The sequence below is a fragment of the Camelus ferus genome, chromosome 26, assembly GCF_009834535.1.
Source record: "Camelus ferus isolate YT-003-E chromosome 26, BCGSAC_Cfer_1.0, whole genome shotgun sequence".
NCBI lineage: Eukaryota > Metazoa > Chordata > Mammalia > Artiodactyla > Camelidae > Camelus > Camelus ferus.
This window is the reverse complement of record NC_045721.1, coordinates 567,500-591,667: the sequence shown is the minus strand read 5'-3', so window position 1 is coordinate 591,667 and position 24,168 is coordinate 567,500. Positions and strand designations below refer to the sequence as shown.

At 41.2% G+C, this 24,168-nt stretch overlaps 1 protein-coding gene across 1 annotated transcript; it reads right to left on the bottom strand.

The window, feature by feature from the left end:
* Positions 1-1,825: 1,825 nt before the first annotated feature.
* FNTA (farnesyltransferase, CAAX box, alpha) lies at positions 1,826-22,438 on the bottom strand. Its single transcript, XM_032468385.1, has 9 exons — positions 22,226-22,438; positions 20,102-20,187; positions 14,161-14,275; positions 10,245-10,349; positions 7,307-7,433; positions 5,744-5,892; positions 3,814-3,876; positions 2,749-2,920; positions 1,826-2,467 (listed from the first exon to the last, which is right to left on the bottom strand). Exons 1-9 carry the CDS (start codon positions 22,393-22,395, stop codon positions 2,345-2,347), a joined length of 1,110 nt encoding a protein of 369 aa, XP_032324276.1. The 5' UTR covers positions 22,396-22,438; the 3' UTR covers positions 1,826-2,344.
* Between the last annotated feature and the right edge of the window lie 1,730 nt (positions 22,439-24,168).

The window sequence follows — 24,168 nt, the reverse complement described above, 5'->3', positions numbered from 1 at the left end:
ACAGTGAGCATTGAATAAAATATGTAATTACCGATGCGTCGGGTACAGTGTTCAGCGAATGCACAGCAATGAACACAGTGACTGCTCAGACCACTGCCCTGACCTGTGCTGAGGCACCGGCAGGTTCACCACTGTTTAGGTACCAACAGTGCACACAGCAACACAGTGATGGTATTATTAAGCAAATGCTTTGAACTAGCAGCTCCCCCTACCCAAAGACCCCATTTTACTTATTAATAATCCGATGAGAACAGTGGACCCCCAGGTCTGTATCCAGTTGCCATTAGGGAATGACCCGCATTAGAATGATCAGAGCCTAAAGTCTTGTTCACTTAGATCACGGAGCCTCCTCATCTGACTCCTTATCCACTAAAAGAGACTTTTTGACAAACGAACTGCCACCTAGTTAAACCTGAGGCAGGAAATGCCAAGTGGCGAGGCTGGTGCAATTGCTCTCTCAATATAAGTTAGTAAACTGCCACTATGCCTTCAATTCAACAGTCTCTGTGAGCCTTGTTCAGTCAGAAGCCTTGAATCCAATCAATTCTGGGACACTGATGAGTTTCTGAGAGCAAATGCTCTATGTTTTTTTCCTTCTCTTCTCTTTTTATTTTTTCTCCTTAAATGCTACATCATAGGAGAACTTTTCTACGTAATTTTTGTCCCTTATGACACCTTTGAAATTGTCTACAGAGGGATGGTACTTAATGAAAATTTCAGATACAAAATCAGAGATTTGGGGAGTCTAGAAACAGAAACTGAGGGGGGAGGGTATAGCCCAATGGTACAGTGTGTGCTCAGCGTGCACCAGGTCCTGGGTTCAATCTCCAGCACCTCCATTAAAATAAATAAACAAATTAGTAAATTTAATCCCCCCAGCCCCACAAAAAACTGACAAGTAAAATGTTACAGATAATATCCACAAAGTATCTTTTCTCCAGGGATGAAAATATTGTCATTTTCTAAGTTCTTGAGATGACTGTTCTACTCTATACAATTTTATCATTGTGCTTTGCTGTTTTGAACATTGAACAAAAATCCTTATTGATACAGTGAGATTTAATTATGGGCGGGGACAGAGACCTGGCTTGTTAACCTTCAGCTCCTCGCTGGCCCGCCTGCCTGCGTCGTGGAGGCTGGGGAGCTGTAAACCACATTTCTCAGGCCCCTCCTACATGTCGCTTAGAGTCTTTCCAATCAGATGCACTGATGTGGGCCTTTCATTTGGAGCTGCATCACATAGGAAGGGAGGCAGATGCGCCTGCGTGGAGCGTGGCGGAGGTGGGCAGTCCCCGCGCTGGCAGCCTCACTCACCAGTGCCGGATCCCCGCACGGGCGACAGCAACCCGAGGGTCCAGTTGTGGGGTTTTGGGGTGTATTTCTGGACGATCAGGGAATTATTCTGTGAGCTATCTGTATACCTCAATAAACCCTGTGGGTTTAAACTATCTTGAGTGGATTTTGTTGCCTGTAGTCAAGAACTGACCAACTCACATTTTAACTACATTTCTTTTAACCTAATCATATTTCTGGTTTCTTTGGTTTTATAGCAGTATCTTCTTCCTTGATTGTTTTTCTAAGCCGAGACAATGTCCCCTGTATATAGTCATATGCTTTTTAAAAAATCAAACTACTATTTATACCGTATAGCACAGGGAACTATATTCAGTATCTTGTAATAACTTATGGTTAAAAAGGAATATGCAAACAAATATATGTATGTTCTTATATGAAGTACTGTGCTGTAGGCCAGAAATGGACACATTGTAAACTGACTGTACTTCAATAAAAATATATTTAAAAAAATCAAACTACTAGTGGCTGCTTTAGGATTCATCTATAATTTTATTACAAAATCATCCTTTTGGCATTAGTTGGTTACAGTGATAGCAAGATACTGGAGTGTGGCAAAAACAGCTCGAACGTAACAACTGCATTCCCCGCTTTCTGAACCGAAATTTAAGTCACCTCATGTCCTTTAATACGAGTTACCTGCGATCAATAATGCTGCAAATCCTGACACGCATACCATCTAGGGAGGAGTCGATGCTAAGGGATTAGAGTAAATGTTGATAAGACTACAAAAGTTCCTTTGTGGGACTCCATTTCCTCTCCCTCCAAGCCCCGAATTACTTTGCTTTTAAAAAGAATCAAATGACCTAGAACTAGTCTGACTAGCAGCAGCACCCAAGGAGCATCACGCTTAGTTCGTGTTAAAAAGCAGTACCTGTGTGGTGTACGTTTTACACCACAGGCCACAGGAATGATCTCTCTAGTTTTCTAACTCCTGCGTTAGAGTCTCTTAAAAAAATAAACGCATCCCCTCCAGCTCTTCTGGACGGTGTTATTGCTGTGCATTTGGAGGTGGGTCTCTTTCTGTGCTGTGTTTGCTTTGAAGGGATCTTCCAATATATCTCCAATATTCCTTTCTTATAGTGTCCTTTTCTTTAGCTAGGATCTCACATAACTGAAAATGAGAAACAAAAATTCATCAATGAAAACACACGATTCAAACACTAGGGCTCGTGCATCTGGGCTGATACAGTTTAACTGAGGTCGTGTTCACATGAGATGGGCCACCAGAGCCACATGCTACGTGCACCAGTGATGTGCTGCCTTACAGAGCAGAGCAGCCCTGCGCTGAATTCTGAATGCGGAAAAGGGGCAGGCGGGTCGGTGGCACTGGGCGGACCCAGCACCGAGATACCAAAAGGAAAAGCCAGCTTTTACCTGGTCGCACCAGCTCACCTCTAGTGCTTTACTGAGAATGTCCTCCTTATTGTCACATTGGTTTTCTAGCATGTCTTCATAGATATCCACGAGAAAGGCAATTAGGTAGGGGGAACTGTGACTCGGCTGTAAATCAAGTAACTGACTTAACAGATTGGGATATTTGGAAAGACCACGATCCTGCAAAATCCTAAAAAAATAAAATAAAATAAATAAATATTCTCAATTTTGAGAAGGAAGAGCAAAAACAGTAGAAAGATCAAAAGAAAATGATGTCCGTAACACAAGCAAGGAAAAGAAACATTTTGAACGAGGTTGAAACTTAATTTTAAATTAGATGTGAGCTTTATCGTGGATAAATTAAGAGCTGAGTAAAATTAGCTAAAAAGGGTAATGAAGTTTAAAGGTTATCACTTATAATGCAAACTGCAACACACAAAATTAAAGGAAAGAAAAATCATCATCTTAAAATAAAAAAGTGAAGGAAAAAAACAGGAGCAATGTCTCCGTGTGTCTTGAGGCGGCCCCTTACCCCTCAGCTCTCCAGTTACTAGAGGCCCGGGCCTCTGGCACACCTCCAGTGGGACGGGGTTCCTTACTGTGTGCTCTGGGCCTAGGTTCCTGGGGGACCTTTAAGTTCGACAAGGAGCCTGGAGATGTCAGTGGCCAAGCAAGTGAAGCCCGGCCGGCATACAGGGCCAGTCTTGCAAGAGGACGGCTCTAGGAATGAAGGCAGACGGATGGCTATGCGTCTGCGCCACCTGCTTGTAAATCCTCTGTCTTGCCTCCCTCTGTTCCCGAGCAGAAACTGGTGTGTGTGTTCTGCCCTGAGAGTAAAACCGTATTATTGTTTCCTCATGGACTAATCTAAACACCAGTGCTGGCATGTGCTTGGGAAGTAAAGAAGAGGGTACAGGGCCCTGTTCTTGGGTGTCATCATGACATTGTTAACGTTTCTGCTCTCAGGTCCAGAAAACTGGAAAATTCCTAGCATCCTTTTGGAATCTGATTATGGGACATATTCCACGATGCGTCATATCAGCAGGTTTAAAAAAACAAAAAAAAGTAAAAACCACCTCTTACCCTTTCAAGTAGTTCCACGCACTTTCGTTATGGGGCACTAGTTTGATCATTTCCAGGGTGTACCTGTAAGAAGACCACAAATAAACGCTTATGATTTTTAGAGAGCGGTGCAATAATGAGACACCGGTTTTCATACGATGGTGGCACAGCCTGGACACGTGCTTTCCCTCATCCGTGCTGGGGACTCGGGAACCTCCAGGTTATATCTAAACCAGAGACTCCCTCACAGTCTGCCGCAGTCAAATCTTATGTGCACTGTCCTCAGTCCTGTACGTTTGCATCCAACTCGAGGAAGGACCTTCAATGCGAAAATTCAATTCCCAAGTGGAGAAGCAGCTCTGTGGGAATTGCCTCTGACGTGGGCTTTCCCTCTGAAGGGAATGTCGGCTACAATGAGCAGACTTTCGTTTTGTCGCTAAAGCCATCTTGGGGGAAAGGGCTAAGATCTACTTATGACCAACAAGTCGTTAGTCACTGAAAAAGGAGAACTAATAATCTTGAAAGCTATAATAAAAAATAGACGGCATAGCGGATTACAGAGACAAAGAATGAAAATAAGAAACCAACCCAAGTGCGTACTTCTTAGTTCTGAAACAAGATCACCAGTAAACCACGATGTGACTCTCATTCCAAATGGACACTCCCTTCCCATTCTCTTCCCCTTAAACAGATTTTGAAATACAATTTAGATCCAATTACAAAAAAATTCCAAGGGAGTTACAGAACTCTGCTTCACTATATTCTTGCTCAAACGAGTAACTCACTGACGAAAGTCTGGTAATCTTAGTTTTGTTGCAATGTTGTTCTAACAGCATTTTTTTTTTTTCAAAGAGAGTAATACTAAACTCATTCAGCATTATGAAAATTATAAGGAAAGAAGCCTGGAGAAGAGAGTTAATGCAGGACACTGGATTGCAGACTTTTTTGTTGTTGTTGTTGTTGTTGTTAATTTAAATCACCAGAACCCCTTGTAGAACAGATAAAATTAGAGCCAGCTGCCCTCACCCAGGCAGAAAGAAGGAAGGGCAAAGGAGATGAGGTGCCATGACATCAGCTCTTCCCAGGAGCGGTTAAAACAAGTTTTATAATTAAAGTATGACTATGATCTCATCAGGCTATAAAAACAATAAACGTAAGTCAAATTTCAAACAGACACCGAGATAAAGTAGACAAAAGAGGTTTGTGGACAGAATATAGAAATTCGTGCCAGTTCAGAGATTTCTAGGTCTTACAACAGTACTCTGTGTGCTAGAGCAGTTTCCAACTGGGGGCGATTTTTGAGATGATCTGGCAATGCCTGGGGATGTTTTTGTCTGTCACAACTGGGGTGGGGTGGGGTTTACCTCTGCTCTGCAGGGAACAGAGGCCGAGAATGTGGCCAAACACCTTATAATGCACAGGACGACAGGGACCCATGGGGCCCAAGTCCCTGCACCAGAGCAGCGTGGCACCTGGGGGCTATTATCTAAACCTTAAGGAGATCTTTTTGGGGGGGGGGGGGCAGGTGGAGGGGAGGTAATTAGGTTTGTTTATTTATTTATTTGCTTATTTAATTTAAATGGCAGTACTGGGGATCGAGCCCAGGACCTTCTGTATGCTAAGCATGCGCTCTACCACTGAGCTATACCTTCCCCTCAATGAGACAGTTTTGAAATAAAGCTTCCTAAATCACTATGAAATGTGATTTCTTCTCAATCTACAGTAGCAACAATATTTGAAGAAACTTAAGACACTACAAAGTAAAGGCATTCCGTAGACTACATTACGTGTAAATTTATCACTGTGGGTTTCCACCAAGAATTCTGTCCTACTAGGTCCATGTGGGCAGGATGGGGGCAGGCTTGATCCTTTTCTGTACCCCCGATGCCGGAGACACGGTAGGCACACAAACACTCTTCTAACGAGCGAACAAGTGAAGGAGATTACTAACTGGACTTCTCTCTCCAATACAGCAGGATCGTTGTAGCCAGTGGTGTTAGAAATTACAAAGTATCTTTGGTTCCAGACAGAGTTATTTCTCACATCCTCTTTGAGAAGTTGGTCTACATACTGTAGCTCATTATCCCAAAGTTTAAATTCCTAAAAGAAAATTAAAGAAGAAAATATCCAGTTAGAGATGTCCTATTATTTCTAAACAATAAAAAATTAATAAAACTTCAGCGAAGTTAAGCAGGCAGAACTAAAGACGTGGGACTCATACTGGAGGAGATAGAGAGCTGCAGGGCAAGGGAACAGGGAGGGGGAGGGAAGAAAAGTCATCGAAGACAAGACAATGATCACGAGGAAGGAAAACAGCAGGAAACGAGAGTCACCCCAGAGCGGGATGACAATTCAGCTCCATCCTGTGGAAAACAGCTTATGTCCCAAGCAGAACGTTTTACTATCTGACCCAAGAATTAGTCTGAAGAATTAAATCAAAACACAAGAAGGTATATCTAACTAAACGCTCATGCATTGCTTGTGGTGAAAATGTAGGGAAATGCCCAAACTCAGTAATAACATAATGATTAACTATAGTATTGTGTATTAATTTGATGTGATTTGATATTATTACATATATTAAATAAAAGGGAAGTATTCAAAAATTCACATATGTAATAAAATTATATTAAAATATAGAAAAATATGCAATTGGATTTAGATATACATTTTTACATTAAAAAGCGAATTTAAAAAAATTATGGAGAGAAGAAAACCAACAAAGACAATTTGAAAAAGGAGTAGAATGGTCAGAACACAGAAATACTACAAAAGTTGGGGATAGTAACTCTGAGAAAGCTAATGGAGATATATTGCTTATTTGATACTAGCAAAAACTAGACTTTTATTAAAAATACTAAATGCCTCTTTTAGAAAATGGATTCCTTTAATCAAATTGGGAAACGCTTACATTTTTAAGCAAAAACTTGCTGATGAAATACTCTTGGTATAATGAACAGTGCAGAGGGTAGCCATCACTGGAAAAAATCCACAGGGCACAACACGACAACTGTTTGCTAGAATGAATAACGTGCCCAGAGTGGGAGTTGTAACCATTCTCTTCTATTCAGGAATTTAACATAAAATTTTAACAAGTGGGCAGAAATAAAATACACAACAGTTCCTGTAAAATCATATTCCAAAGTTTATGCATGCAAAACCTTCATATGTAGCATGCCCTTATTAAAATAACACACTTGTATCAAAAATTTACCACTACTTTTTAAGTCACTTTTATTCTTCTTTAGTGTGAAGTTACCAACATATCCAAAGAGGTGATAAGGGCTAACTGACATGAAGGATGTCAGGTTTTCAGTACGTATCTTTATAATTCTTAATCATATACGGTGTGTAATGATCATATAGGGTGTGTAATAATAATCAGCATCATATATGGTGTGTAACAAATGTAATGTGTTTCAGTTTAAGTCTGTTTACAATTTAATAGTAATTTAAGTTATTTAATTGTTAAAAAATAGAAATCTGAAAAGCACCGTAATAAGACAAACGGTACCTGGATGACCCACTGTCGGTGCTGCCAGGCGTGGTAATTCTTTGCGTCCTGATTAAGGACATCGGCAATGAACTCAAGCTCTTGAGAGGGATCTCTCAGCCACTCCACCAACACCCGCCTATGATGCCTGAGGCCGGGGAAAGAAGACGTTTGTGTTAATTTACCCCCAAATCAAAGCATCGGCTGCGTGTGCGGTACCAGGTGATGGGGAGGGGCACTCACAAAACAGAAGTTCACCTCTAATGCTCAGGACTCTACTGGAAAGGAAAGGGAACAGGAAAGAAACACTAAGATAAAAAATTTCAGAACACTAGGTAATGGCTGAGAAACAGAAAACAGTGATCTGTGTGTAAAATGAAACCAGGTACTCGGGGTTTAGAGAAGGTTTATCTCAAGCTAAATCTGGAAGGACAGTAGTCTTCTGACAACCAGCATATCCTGTGAAAGGAGTTTTAAACGTTCCCAGGGGCATAATGAGGTTATGGGGAATGCAGGTACTACTTCATCAAGCACGGGAGCGCCTCTGGTCCTCAGCAGGTTGTCGGTGTTAAGTCCGAGAGCCACCGCGCAGCCAACTGCCTCTTCCACCAGTTCACGGGCAGAACGGAATTCACTCCTATGCTGGCATGTAGCTGTGACAAGCGGCAAGTTTGTCAAAAGAGGAGTTTCTGTACCAGGAGAATACTTCTAAGAGTTTTCTCTCGGGTACTATTTTTATCATTTTCTTTAGCGGAAATAATAGTTATAAAAATCTATTAGTGAAAATGTTCTAAAATTCACTGTGGTGAGAATACACAGATTTACACTTAAATGGGTCGGCAGTATGGTATGTGAATTACAGCTCAATGAAACTGTGGGGTTTTTTTAATTATTAATATTCCTTAGACTAAAAGTGAGCAGGGGTAATGGGCAAAAAGGGAAAGATTTAATGCTTAATGGATGACATATTCTACATGCACGGAAAATTTAAAAATTCATCTTCGAGAATATTAAGAAGGCAAAATACTACCAAGAGGAAGACCCTATAGGGAAAGGTTTCTCAGTCATTTATTTCAGAAGTCTTCCAAGTCAGTGAACACCTGAAATAATTTACTTTTCCAGGTTCCTGGTAAATTCTGTAGTTGACGAAAAACTTAAGAATTAAGTCCTCCAGGCATTGTGCTAAGTGAAATAAGTCAGACAGAAAAAGACAAATATTGCAAGATATCACTTACACGTGGAATCTAAAAAATACAACAAACTAGTGAATCTAACAGAAAAGAAACAGACTCACAGATGTAGAGAAGGAACCAGTGGTTACCAGCTGCGACTTCAACCACTTACTGGATGGTTAGGTTTTCCATCAGCATATCAAACTCCACTTGCCAAATACTGAATCTATCCTTCATCCCCAGAAAGGTGCTGCTCTGTTTCCCAAATTCCCCAAGTGGTTGGCACCACCATTCACCCAGGGGTCAAGCCAAAAAAGACATCATTCTTCTCCATCACTCCCCCAATAAATTTAACTTCAAAACCTGTTGCTTCTGTCTCCAGACGTCTCTCAAATTTACCCGTCTCTCCCCCACAGCCTGACCACACTCTCCGCTAACCTCCACACTGCAGTGGCCCTCCAGGACGGTGCCCCTATTCTGCCCTCCTCCACCCTGCGGTCACGGTGAGCCTCCTAGGACACAAATCTAGTCACGCTACTTCCTGAATTAAAATTTGTCAGTAGCTCTCCTCTGCAACTAAGATCAAGTCCAAAGCCCTTAGCAGTGGTCACAAGGCCCTTTGTGACCTCCTCTGAGGGCTCCCAGAGTGCATTCCTGTCACTTGGGATTACACACAGTTCCCTGAGAACGCCACGCTCTTTCATGCCTTGCCCTAGAATATTCTCTTTGCCTCAGTGGTCTTTCCTCTTGGAAACCATCCTTCAGTCTCAGGCATGAAGACAGGGCGGTGTGTGTCCATCATTATATTGGAAAAAACCCCAAATGGTGGTGACTCCTGCGTCATGAGCAGGCAGTCAGTGGCAGCTTGATGGGGCAGCACGCTGCCTCCTCTCCTTCAGCACGCCCACGGCAACCACCCGGCCACCGCCCCCACCTTCTCCTCCAACACCTCCATCACTGCAGTAACAGCCGCAGGAGCTTCCATTCATGGGGGGCTCACTACACGCTGGTGGTGTCCAAGCTCCTTCTTCCATGCCTGCTCTCTGTCCTCCGGCTCTGCAACTTCTCTCTTTTCCCTTCTCCCCCGTGTTCTGCCTCCCTGCCCACAATTAGCCGCGTACCCTCATCTAGGCTAAGTTAGGGGCGTAATCCCTAGATTACACACTACTGTATACACCATCAAAGCTCTACCATTATACTTTTCACACTGCTCTGGGAAAGAACTGGTTTTATTATTTGCTTTCCCTTTTAGACTGCCTTTCGTTCATCTTTGTCTCCTCGTCATCAATACAAAGTTTCTAATAAGCAAATGAATGAAAGAGAGTCATTTTATAACACAGTGAATAGAAAACATTTTTTTTCGGATTTTTCACCCACATTTTCCCGGACTCTGGCAGCACCACGTACCAATGCTGAAGTCTTAAAGACCAGGCTGCAGCCGACGTCTGAGTGCTCACGGGGTCAGGCACCACTGTGAGCCCTAAACACAGACATCATCTCGGTTAATCCTAACGGCCCCGTTAACGTTAGCTCCAGTGCAAAGTACTGAAACTACAAGGAAACAAACAATTCCCTGTAGTTTCGTCGCCCACCAGCAGGTACTATTACACAGTGACTTATGTCTTTTTTTTTTTTTTTTTTTACTGTTCTGAATATTTTAATGCCTAAAATAATGAGGATACATGTTACATCTGCTTTTCTTCTCACGTGGTATGAAGACGCATTTCCCAAACCCTTTTCTCCTCTGATGGTTATTAAAAAAGGATGACCTTCTGTCTTCATCTTACCAAACTTGATAGTTTTTGGGCTGCTCCTCAATGATTGCAGTGATATAGTTCATTTCCTCATGCAGATCCTTTTGAAGCGACTTTAGGAGGACTCTCCGGAAATGCCTGCAGCAAACACCAAGCATCGCAGTCTCATTACCCCACATAAGCTGCCTGGCCGCAGGGGCAAGCACGGCTACAGACAATACAGTCAGACACATTTTTTTGGTAGGTGTTCTCTATAACCAATAATTTAGCAGTTTAACTGCTTGTGGTTGTCCAGACTCATACAACTATCTGGTAACTGGAAGAATCAAGCATTTTGAAACAAAAATAGTGAAAGGAAGCAAATGTGATATAAAAGAAAAGACAACCAATGAATGATTACTTTCAGGTTAAGCTCTGGTTACCAGTGTCCCATTATACAAGAATCAAAAACATTTCTCTCTCTGAATGGTACAGCTTGTTCATTTAGATACATCATCAGTCATATAATAAATTAATTCCATTACAAGTGTTATCAAATATTTTACTTTTAGAAACACCATAAAAATGCTACTTAAGCAGAGGGAACTATATTCAATATCTTATAATGACCTATAATGAAAAAGAATATGAAAAGAAATATATGTATTTATATATATATATGTATATAAATCAATCACTATGCTGTACACCAAAAAATAACACATTATAAATCAACTATACTTCAATTAAAAAAGCTACTTATAAATGAAGCAAATTTCTCTTAATTTCTTGAACAGGTGAAGTCAAATCATTAAAAAACCTTTTCCCTAAAGACATGATTAGTTCTGGTCTATTTTTACTTAAAAATTTTCCAACTCAATATATAATAAGAGACAAAAAACTACTTTAAAAATGTAATGCTAAGAAGAGGAATAACAGCATTTCTCTGTGATAATTAGCTTAAAGAAACTTAGGCTTCGCAGAGCACGGACACGTATCAGCAGCTTGGCTTATGTGGATAATTTCAGACGTACTGCTTTAAAAAAACAGCAAATAAACTTAGGAAACTTTAAATGCATTCTAAGTTGCTCTGAGTTACATACAGCCAGGAAAGTCTTTTTTTTTTTTAACTGAAGTACAGTCAGTTGTCAATGTTGTGCCACTTCCTGGTGTACAGAGCAACAGTTCAGTCACACATACATACATGCATTTGTTTTCATATCCTTTTCCATTATAGGTTTCTGTAAGATATCAATTATAGTTTCCTGTGCTCCACAGTAGAAACTTGTAGGAATTTCTTAAAAGAATACGTGTATTAGAGATACAAATTGATGGACTATAATACTAATAATTCCAGATAAACATGGTAGATTAAACATATAAGTTTATCCTCACTCCCTAATAAAATCCTACTAAAATGATAGGAAAGAAATAAAAACAATATAAATTCACAAGAACAAAGAGAACTGGGGACGAGAGGATACCACAGCAATGAGAAGAGGGCAACAGAATTATGGACAATGCTAAGTTGATAGTTTTAACTGACTTAGAAAAACAGAAGTGCTAAAAAGTTCTCAACTGAGGAAGAAAGGTTCAGAAATCAGAGGTATCAGGCACTTTCAAAACAGGGAGTCAAGGGTGGGGCTGAAAACAGTGTAAAGTCTAGAAAGAGTCCTTAGAAGCCAAGATCCTTCCACCACCCTGAGCAGAGAGGTGACATCTCCTGACCTGGTGTACGTATGCGTGTGTGTGGAATATTCAGCTCCCCCGTGCCACCCCCAGACCGGGAAGACGGGCATGGAAATGGAGTCAATAATCGATCACGCCTACATGAGGAAGCCGCCATAAATTCCCCAGAGTAGGGGATTCAGAGGGCTTCCAGGTGGGTGGACACATCCCTGTACTGGGGGGGGGGCACCCCAACTCCACAAAGACAGGAGCCCCTGTGCCCAGGACCCTCCCAGACCTCACCCTACGCATCTCTTCATCAGGCTGTTCATCCATCTCCTTTATCATGTCCTTTAATAAACTGGTAAACCTGTGTTAAGTGCTTCCCTGAGTTCTGTGAGAGACTGTAGCTCATCAATCGAACCCAAGGAGGGGTCATGGGAGCCTCTCCGACGTACAGCCCACCGGTCAGAAGCAACGGCACTGGGGTGGGGGCAGTCTTGGGGGACTGAGCCCTTAACCTGTGGGACCTGATGCTCCTCCAGGTGGACAGTGTCAGAACTGAGGTAAACTGCAGGACACCCGGGGGTGTCACAGAGAACTGCTTGGGACGGGAAAAATCCACACACGTTTGGTGACCAGAAGCACCAGAAGTGAAGTCTTTCGTGTGAAAGTAAAAAAACATGCAGGAGGAGGACAGGGGTTTTTCCTAAAAAACCGGGGTGAGAGACGAGTGGCTTTATTTTCTGGAAAAATCCAAAGCAGAAAGAAATACCAAGCACAGCAGAAGGCAGAGTGAGACAAAAGCTGAAACAGGGAAACTTAAGACACTGATACACTAAACAGCTAGACAGCCCCACCCCATCCTCCAGTCAGAACTGAGCCCCAGGCCAAATGTACAGCCCTCAGGCAACAGCCAGACAGCTCTTCTTCAGAGAAACAAACTAGCCAAGAGGAAAGATCCAGAAACACTGACATATGCAGATGTCACACAGAACAGCCACACCTCCACTCACTTCACAGTGAGGCCCTGTAGTTGACAAACCCTACAACCTGCAGAGATGCCAAAGCAATTTTTTTCCTGCTTCCATTGTAAGTATGAAAGGGGAGCCAAGGTTTACCAATTATAAGAGAAAAATGTTTACATGAAAGAGACCAGAACAAATACACAGAAAAATGAAAACATACCCCCCATCCATGAAATAAAAGACAAGACGCTATTAAAGACAAATATTCAGAAAACAAAAAAAGAGCTCTTGTAAATTAAAAATGAGTGCAGATAGAAGAGTTAGAAGATAAAGTTGAAGAAATAGCTTAAAAGGAAAGAAAAAAATGAAAATAAGAAAAGACAATCTCAGGAGTACAGCCTGCAGCCGAAAGGCACTCCAGAGAGAGGAAACAGGAGGGAGAGAATTCTCAAAAGAGCATTAACAATTCCCCAAAGCTAAAGGAAAGGTTAAAATGAACGAATGGGAATCTTCTTAGTAGAAGCTAAAAGAAAAACTGTTTTAAAAATCTTAAGGAAAATGATTTCCAGTCTAGAATCCTATTAATAAAGTTGAGAAGAGGCGGAAGGCACTTTTAAGTATATAAAATCTCAAAAACACATTCCCATATATCCTTTTGTAAGTTTCCTTCTACTCAAGGAGAAAATGAGAGAGTAAGTAAACAAAGAAAATGAGAGAGTAAATCAAGAAAGAGAAAGATGTGGGCTCCAGCAAACAGGGGACCCAACGCAGGAAGGAGCTGAAGACCAGATGAATGGCGCCCAAGTTCATGGGCAACAAAAAAGGAACTGAAGGACTGCCTGCCATGTTCAACAAGACACATCGGACACACAGTGGAGTCCAGGAGACAAATTACTTATTAGTAAAAAGAAAACAAAACTAAACCAAAAGGCAATCTGTTAAGGGAAAGGTAATTAAACTACAAAATGTGGGTCAATGTGACCTATACGCTGATTGTTGATTTAACCAGTAACTGTGATGGGGACACTGTAGGAGGGTCAACTTTACATCTTCCACACACACACACACACACACACACAAAAACAACCAAGTATATAGTTTAGAATATACACGTTATTTGAAGGAAAAACAGTGAAGAGCTGCTGACTCTGGGGAGTGGGACGCTGCAGTGAGAAGAACAGGGCAGAGGGCGCTATTTTTCATTCTGTCTCTGACTTTTAAACTCAGGCGTGAACTGTCATTTTGATAAAAATGAAAGTTAAGAAAAAGAGAACCCATCCAAAGTAAAACCTGAAACATTCAGACAGGGAGCAGTCATGATGTGTATCACTTACCACACTGTGTAATTGGCAGCGTTTAACTCAATAGCGTCTCTGGTGAGTTTAAAAGCCCGTTCACTCCTCTCATCGCGCTGCAGGACCGCCCGGAAATAATCATAAACATCTCTAACTGGAAACAGAGCACGTGCCGCATGAGGACTTGTTTAAAATCACAATACAAAGCGTTGTTATACTCTACAGGGAAGACACCTGATTGCATGTATACGATTTACAACAATATAACAATCAGTCACCCTGATCATGCTTCAGTGCCACAGCCACGAGGTACGTACGTGCAACTGTGCTTACTGCTCGCGTGTATGGACCAGGGTTCATTCCAGACTCCAAATCTCCTGAAGATTTTATTTATTAAATAAAAATCAAGGGTGCATACGTTCAAATATATTCCCTTAGCTGATTTTCTCACATTTTATTCTGATCAGTTTTTTAACTGAGAAAGAAATATGCATGATGATAGAAAACTCTGAACAGTACAAAAATGGTTCACACTAAATTTCCATTGCACTGAATTCCCAGTCCTTCTCCCCAGAAGCAACCACTGTGGATGGATTCTAGTGCATCTTTCTAAATATTTTCTATGCAGTATATAAGTATATGTCCTAATTCCATCCCGCTTTTTTTTTTTTTAATACAAATGAGATCACATCACACTCTATGTTCTGGGCCTTGCTTTTCTCACTCAGACATTAGTCAAGGTACTATAAACTAGCACAAATCTCTTTGGAAAACCATTTGATCATGTCTACTAAAAATTAAAAACTGACATACTCATTGACCCAACAATTCCAGGTCCAGTAAGTTTTCTTACAAATATACTCCTGTATGTGCCCAAAGCATCCAAGGAGATTTACTGGAGGATTTGGTTACATAGTAAATAAACTGCAAACGACTGAAATCTCCGTTAGTAAAGAATGGATTAAGTCCATTACGGTTACACCCATACAGTGAATACCATGCAGTTACTAGTCAGGAGGCTGCTATGTTATGTACTGAAATGCTGCAACTGCTGAGGCAGGAAGGTGCAGGGCAGCAGCTACTTGCTTAGTTAATAATACGTGCTTATTATTAACACATCACTGTAAATCAACTGTACTTCAATAAAAAATTAAAATACATATACATACGCTTATTTATGAATACACTAGTTTGAGGAACACGGATGGGAAGAAGACATAATTTTCAACCATGTTCCCTGTTACAAAGGTCCCCGCATTTTTCAAACAGCCGCAGAGCATGTCACTGCGTGGGCACTCTAATTGTGTCTAACTCGTCCCCTATAAACTGAACGTTTGAACTGTTTTCATTCTTTTGCTGTCCCAACACTGTATGCTTCTGGGCCCACGTGCAAACTCAGTCCATCTGCAGGACAAGTTCCTCCAAGTGGAGTTACTGCATCAAGTTTTCTATCATCAAATTAAAAAACGGTTCAGAATAAAATGTGAGAAAATCAGCTAAGGGAATATATTTGAACACACACATCCTTGATTTTTCTTTAATACTGCACTGTTGATGGTGACAGGTGTGGCCAGATTAAACTCCCAAATTAACCTCTCAAAAAAGGTCTAGTCAATACATACAGTCCCTCCAGGACTGGATGAGTACCTGTACTTTTTCCACCTCCTCGCTGACGCAGTATTAACATTTCAGATCCTTGTCAATCTCTTAACTGTAGGAACTGAGACCTTAGCCAACATTAACCTATCTTATTCCCGTTTTCCACAAGAGAAACTGAGGCTAAGAGAGATTCACAGGTTCACCATGGCCCAGTGTACCTTGGAGACAGAAGCTCAACCCACATCCAGTTTGCTACCATAGCCCATGCTGCTAATCACAGTGAACTAACAGACACTGTAGCTGAAATGCCCTCAGACCACAGCACAGATGAACACAGAGAACGGACCACGGCCCGAGCAAGACTACTAAGAAACCCTGATGTTAAATACTCCTTAATACTTCTTTGTGTCCACAATTAAGAATTTATGTGGACGTTCTATGCTATTTTCCTCATAGTATATAATTTTCCAGTTACTGACAGAGTTCACAAACTTTTAGCAGGTCAATGCGCATGAAGACAATGTCAATGTACCCTAAATTGCCTAACCATTCGGCTTCTACTGGTAATGTAGACTGTTTTCAATTTTGTTTTATAAAAAAAATCACTGCTTTAAGTTTCCAATGTCTTTTCATTAAAACACTTTACAATTATATATACAATACACATGTATGTATTTATGTATGTGTAAGTTATGCATGTAAATTTCCTTAGACTACGATCTCAAAAGTGAAATTACCAGATGAAAACATGAATACTTACAGCTCTTTACAAATTCTGAGACATACAAGGGTCACCAACTTCTCACCACTATCTTTAAAAAGCTGAGTTTAATTCATACCAGAGTAAAATTTAGAAACATAAAATGGCAAATAACTATGGCATATCATGCAGTCATTAAGAACCCAGCTGGCAAATAATTTAAAACGTGTAACAAAATGCTTCTAACGTGTTAACTCCATATAGTGAGTATATATATTTTTTATACACACATATACCCACATACATTAAAAACACACGGGATGTGCACACACACGTGAATCTAACTCTGGGGAAATGCTGGCAGAGGTGTGGAAGGCTATTCACCAAATGTTATAACCCTGGATAAGGACACTCTTCTTTTGATTTCAACATCTTCAAATTTTTCTACAATGAGCAGGTGTTACTTTAAAAAACATTTTTCATTAAAGGGAAATACATGTTCTATGTAAACGCTAAAAACAATATAAAAGTAGATGAAGTTTTAAGACATTTACTGAAAGCATGAAATTTAATTGCTGTTTTTAGGAGCTTCCAATGTTGTATTTGTCTGTTTACATCTAAGCACAATGCAGTATCAGAAATTACTACATATTTTTACACACTGGTTATCTGTTCAAAAATAATTTTAGAAACAGCAGTTGCTCATAAGTTAAGTAACACAGGTATATACTATTAAAGAATTGCTTTTAGTTGATTTGATAAAGTAAAAAAATAAAAAAGTACATGAGGTTTCCCCTACTCCAAGGCCACTCCCTGGGGCACTGGATCTGTATCAGTGGTAACGGCTGTTACCAGTTGCTAGTCTTCCCATTTTTCTAAGCAGATAAATGTAGTTTTGTTCTTGATTATTTTTAATGAAGTTGGCATAACATCATTCATTCTGATTTTCATGTTGACATTTCCCCTCAGTGATAGGTAGGTCCTTCCATGCCGGAGTATGTACACCTACATCACTCTTTTTCACTTCTTCCTACCGTGGACACAGCATAATTTACAAGCCAGTGCTATTTTTTTTGCAGAACAGAACAAGTGGGAATAGGATACTCAGTCTCAAGGCTATATATTTTATTTTATCTTATTTTTAACTTAGTTTTTATTTTTATTTTTTTTGAGGGAGGAGGTAACTAGGCTTATTCACTTATTTAGTTTTAGAGGTACTGGGGATTGGACCCAGAGCCTTGTGCATGCTAAGCATGCACTCTACCACTTGAGCTATACCCTCCCCTCTCAAGGCTATATATTTTAAATTGACAGGGTCATAAATGAATTTGGGATTATACAAATAGAATTTTATACTCTTTAGATTTTTCTGATATTAAAATATTTTTGATACCAAAATAGTCTTTTAATTAAAAATTACCAATTTAATATAGTATCGCGTCTCTAAAACTTAGGCGCCTTTTTTCACTCAACATGGCTTCTGAGATCTGTCCCTATTATAACGCATCTAGAGTCCCTTACTGGTTGTGTAGCATACAATCGTATATCTATCCTCCAAAACATGGCTATACACATGGTTTCCAATATTTTGCTTTTTTTCAAAACGTGCTGCAAAATGTAGTAACACATCCCGTGCTTACTATCAGCCAGACACTGTTCTATTATTTTATGTGCATACTTCATGCATTCTATAAGTAGTTACTACTACTATCCTCATTTTACGTAGGAGGAAACAGAGGTATTGAGAGGTCAAATAACTTGTCCAAGGTTACAGAGCCAGTAAAATGGTGCGGTTAGAATTTAAACCAGGTGGCCTGGCACTGAAGTCGGCTCTTAGCCTTCTAGTACATGTCTTCAGACGCCATATGCCAGAGTGAACCCAGAATGCATCACTTGAAGCAGCACTTCACGGCTGTAAGATATGAGCATTTTCCAGTTTTACTAAATATACACACACCACTGCCTTCTGCAGCGGCTCAACATATGAAATCTACCATCTGAAACATGTAGGATCTGTTCATATGTGTTAGTATCTGATACTACTGGACAGTTTAAAATTACCTTTCACTCCTAATGATTACGGATTCCCCCCTCCCTATTTAATGGCCAATGAAATCTTCTCTTCTATGAGCTGCCAGTTTATACTCTTTGCCCATTTTTACATGTCTGTTTCTTTACACTTTTGGAGGATTAAGGTTCTGAATATCAATGCCATTTTATACATCTTCCCCGACACTGCTGTTTGCCTTTTAACTTGCTCATGGTGTCTTCTGTTGCACTAAATTTAGATTTTGATATTTTCATCTATCAATTTTTGATTGATGGGTTATATATGGTTCTCTCTTCCTTTGTGGTTTCTAACACTGATACATGTAAGGATTTAAAATTTTTTTACCCTGCAGAAAGAAGTTTTATTATTTCGCACCAAAAGAGAAATGTATGATGATGTCAGTTTTTCCAACATCTCTGTTCTAAGTACCTTATGAATCTGGAAAAGTTGTGCCCTTCACTTCTCTGATCACCAGTGAGGTTAACATCTCTTCATAGGAATTTCTATTTCTTCTAGTAAATTATTTCTTTACATAAAACATCTCTCACAGTTTGGAGGTTTTGCAGTTTCATAAGTTATACCTCCTGACCTTTGCCTTAATCACTTCTGAGTTATAGATCTTGCCTAATGATTCCTTCTTAGAGTGAAAGTTACTCTCTTTGCTCCTAGTATGTCTACAGTTTTGTTTTAGAACTTTAATGTCATCTGTTTTCATGGAAGACATGAGATAGGGATATGATTTTGTTTATATCCAAATGCACAGCCAGCTGTTACAAAACCATTATTTGATTAATACATCTTTTTCATACAGGTATAAAGTGTTCTTTTTATCAAGTATTACGTTTCCACCTATGTCAATGATCCTATTTTAGATTCCTTATTAATCTATTTATTTCCGCACCATTTCCACATGTTATTAACATTAAGTTTAGTAGGACATTGTCATATTTGGTATGGCAAACCCTCACACCATTATTCCTTCTTTTCAAACATTTCTTGGCATTACCTCATAACCAGAAAAAACAATAAATGCTTTTTGTAAAAGAGGAATGATCTTGGATAACAGAGACTTAATTGAACATAAAACTACGAAACTGGCATTCCGTTTTATTCATTTACCCTTTCCTAGAAGAACAACTAACAATTAACATCGCATGGCCTTCAGTTTACAAAGCATTTTCACATTCATTATGAAAGAATACTTTGTCAGGGAAGATAATCCCCTCATTTTAATATCAGTAATGTATTCCAACTGAGCCTAACAATTCACAGCTAAAATATTATTTCAAACTGCTCATGTTTCAACAACCAAGGTTTATTCCAAACAGTAAATCATTTATGTTTTACCTTATGTGCAGATTAAATAGTAAATAAAAAGCACAACCATATAGTAGTATTATGTATTATAATGTAACACTCATTCCTTACACTTAGAATATGTCCATTCTTTGGAGAAAATAAAACTTTTAATCATGAAAATAAATGACAAAACCCTATAATATTAGCTTATTTTAAATCATTTAGATCTTTATTAAACAAAAATCTGTCATCTATCTGGCCACACGTTGTAAATTTCAACTTTACTACTAAGTTTGACTTACAGATCTTTCCCTAATAAAAAATAAACTTACACTTTTCACTGTAAATGATCTGGACCACTGGATTCGGGCCATCATTCTGCGGCACTGGATCTATATCAGCCCATTCTGCTCTGTCCCTGAAAATATACATATTTTTTCAGTGATTATATTTGAACATGTAAGAAGAAAAAGAAATCAAAGGTTTTAAAAAATGGCCACAATTACACTTTAACTTATACATAATGGAATCATGGTTGGGTTCTTTGTGACCAAGTTTTGCCACTTTGTTTTACATATTAAACTTCTAAAGTAAAAGAAAATAAAATGAATAATTTGCCAATTAAACTAATTTAATAAGTCAATAGTTTTCCAATTTAAAGTTTTTATATAAATGCAAATGCAGGTTTTTTGTAGCAAGCACACAATAGTTTTTAATAAGAAATCAATGTAATTCATTGGTCTAATGAGACTCTTTGAAGTCAGTCTTTTTAAAACTTTGAATAGAAATTTTTTATGTGAGTAATTAGAAACTGATATTTGAATATAAAAACATGATCAGTTTACTGTATACTGAGAGGTGGTCCAGGTCGTCAGAGAGAGCAATCTCTGGAATCTGTGGAATACTGGCTCTACCACTTAACTAGCTGTGTGACATTGAGAAAGTTACTCAACCTCTCTGGGCCACAATTTCTTCATTTATAAAATGGAGATACTATTGAGATACTATTACCAACCAACCTTAGAAGGCTGGAGGATTGAGTGAGATAACATGTCAAGCACTTAAAATGTGCATAATAGTAAGCATATAGTATATAGAAAATATAGTATATATACACCAATATATGTAATTAGCATATAGTATATTGTAAATACACTGAACAGACTATATAATATTACTGTATGCTTAAACAGATACGCTGTGTTATAAATATAGCATAAAATAAACATCTTATGGTAAGCATTCAATGAACACTTCTCATTATCAATGCTAAAATAACATTACCAGGGCAACAACGGATGCCTACAGACATTGCTGTGTGAACTGCCCAGTATAACTTAATTTCTTTTAACCACTCTTTTACTTATATTCATTACCTATTTTTCAATTCTCTGCACTGATCAGCTATTGACAGCAAAGATTCTGTGCTATCTAAACAAATCCTAAACTTGTGTCCATTATATAAGGACAAACAAAAGGGAAACAAATCCCTGAGGTGTGAGACCTAGAGCTTGGGGGGGGTAGCGTGACAAAGGTAAGGCTGTCCCTTAGTCACAGGGAGATCAGACACAGTCAAGTGAAGCACCTGAATATTACTCAGCTCAGAGAGGAGGTCTGAGGGCTTTATGGGGCCACGTTAGTCAACTGAAATCACTATAAAGCATTAACTCCAGTAACACAATCTGGAGAGCGGCTTCACTCATTCATAAAATCTAGGCCAATAAGCCATCTAATGGGTTTACCTAGAACTGCAGAAGGAAAAATAAAAAGACATTAAAAAAATAATAATAAGGACTTCTCAGTCATCTCTGCAGGTTCGAATGGAGCTGGGGAATCAGTATCACCAATAGAGAGCGTAGAACTAATGCGGGCGGGACTGGGTGTTTATAAAGATGGGGAAGAAAGGCAAAAAAGTTACAGCAGTACCCGGCACTGCCTACTACACATCGCCTGTACTCCGCACTAGGGATGCTCGGACGCATAGGAGAGTTTAACGAACAGCTTTCCAACCTCACAGCCTAACTCGGTGCCGGCTGACGGTGGGCACTAAAATACTGAAAGAAAACGCTGAATGAAAACGTCCCAGTCCTTAAAGTTCTGGTACCAGCGCTCTTCCTTCCAGCAGAACCAACCGCGGGAAGCCCGGCGGCTAAAGCGAGCCAATCCGGACCTTAACTAAATCACTCCCTTTCGGGCGGTCCTACTGCAGCCGTCCCTTCCGATTAAGACTCTCAGCGGGCCAGGGCTGCGGGACCCCCTGAACCGCACCCCCTCATCCCCCGGCCCGGGTCCGGGCCGTCTCCACGCCGCGCGGTGACAGCGCGGGCCCCACCCCACCGCGCGCCCGCCCAGCCGCCCGCCCGCGAGGCCGCGCGAGCTCCGGCCCCGGCAGCGCCCGGTGCAGCCGGGAGGGCGGGGAAGGCTGCCCGGCGCCGCGGCCTGGCCGTGGGCGTTACCTGTACAGGACGTAGGTGGGCGAGTCCAGGCTCAGGAACCCGTCGTCCATGGGGGACGCCGCCGCCTCTTCCTGCGGCGGCTGGGGCGGCGGCGGCTCGGGCGGACCCGGCTCCGGCTGACCCGCCTCGCCGTCCTGCGCAGCCTCTCCAACCCCGTCTGCGGCCGCCATCTCGCCTGGGCCCGCTGCTGCGGAGGCGGCGGTGGAGGCCCCGCCCCCGGCCCCGCCCCTCGCCCGGCCCGCGGCCACTTCCGGTTTTCTCGCTCCTACCATAGAGACGCGGGCCAGAGGGCCCCGCGCCGGGGCCCCGGCCTGATGGTCCGGCCGAGAGACTGCGCCACGCAGCCGGGAGCTCCGGGGTTTCCCGTTTGTCCTCCCCTCAGGCCCCTCCAGACGTCTGTAGCTGGTGTTTGGAACGTGCTAGTGTTGTTAATTATTCGTGTCGGCGGGGGAGGTGGTGGCTCTCCCTGCTTTTTGGACGGGAGCCCCGGACAGAGCAGCTGGCCGCCGTGCTCCGCGTTAGTCTCCTAAGGGCCGTCGCGCTCCTTGTACACATCTTTTTTCTTTTGGATGCTAAGAGCTCATACTGCAGAATTTAATCCACGGTTTTTATCTTTTCAAATTTAAGTTCTAATTATACAAGTAGTATGTATGTATGTTATAGGAAAGATAAATAGTCACTGAACAAATACTTTCTGACTACCTAGTATATTCCGGGCTTGCTCCCGGCCGTGTCAGGGGTGACACCTGATGTTTTTAATGGTGTTTGTAACTGCTTAACGGTATCAGGGTTTAAAGGGGTTTTCTCATGCTTTAGTTGGCCAGGGTTGAGCTAGAGAAGTGGGGGTGCGGCTTGGGTAGTTGGCTCAGCTCCCTCTGGTGTTGCCTTCAGGGATCATGCTCAGTGCCCTGCTCGTATCCCCCAGTCCTCTGCTCTTGACCCCAGTGCCCTGCTCTTACCCACTGTGGTTTCTCTGTCTCCTGTTAGAGCTGTGGGCCTCAGCCTGCTTAAAGGCTAAAAGCATATATTAGCCTGACTTTAAACTGCGCAAGTTTTTCCCCAGAGCTCTTTTCCACCAAGGCCCTTCCTCTGCATCCTCTGTTCTGGGTGCAAGAATGCTAAGAGTCCCATAAGCCGGAGGTGAACTTCACATCCAGCAGCGGGAAGGCGCACAGCATCTGCAAAAACAAGAACAGCTTTGCAACAGCTTGTAACCCTGTGTGCGATCTCTGTGGAAACTAGCTCCCTTGAACCCAAACTTTTACTATAAATCCCCCTGCCTTCTCTCCCCAGCAGGCTCCCAGTCTTGGAGGCATTAGCCCACGGTGACCTCCTTTGCCTGGCAAAGAAGTAAAGCTGCCTTTTCTGCTTCATCCAAAACTCTGTCCTCAAGTCTCAATTCTATAAGTGGGGTTTGGAGGCTGTGTTTCGGGAACAGCAGTGAACAAAGTCTTTTTGGTTATGGAGTTTACATTCTAGCTCAGGGTACCGGAATGTATTGGTTAGTTTGATCTGTAGGTGCTTGAAAAACGGCACATGGAGGGAGAAGCTTTCTCTGAGCTCTGCCTAAAGACAGAGTCTCCAAAAGGAACTGAACTGCTGTAAATCCCCTCCCTGGGAGTGTCAAGATTGGAAGTGGACACCAACACCCAGACAAGTTTTGTCAAACTATCGTATCTTCATCCTATTCTGGGGACCCAGGCCTCTTTCCTAAAAGTGCCCCCCAGGATGCCTTCATGTCCTCTCTCCCTATTACCATGGTATTTAAGCCTGAATTCTAAGCAACCTCGGGGAGTTGCTGATTTTTCTCCAGGTCTTGCTAGGTATTTCTCGATTTTCTCAAGGTATGCACGTTAATAAATCTGTTTGGTTCTCCATTGTTAATCGGTCTTGTATTACAGGGGTCTCAGACAAGAACTCAGAAGGATGGAAGGAAAATTACT

Coding starts and splice junctions, on each gene's coding strand:
- FNTA (XM_032468385.1), bottom strand. CDS start 22,395: ATGGCGGCCGCAGACGGGGTTGGAGAGGCTGCGCAGGACGGCGAGGCG. Junction 2,921..3,813: donor GCGTGGAACTACTTGAAAGG/GTAAGAGGTGGT, acceptor TTATTTTTTTAG/GATTTTGCAGGATCGTGGTC. Junction 2,468..2,748: donor TTCTCAGTAAAGCACTAGAG/GTGAGCTGGTGC, acceptor TCTCATTTTCAG/TTATGTGAGATCCTAGCTAA.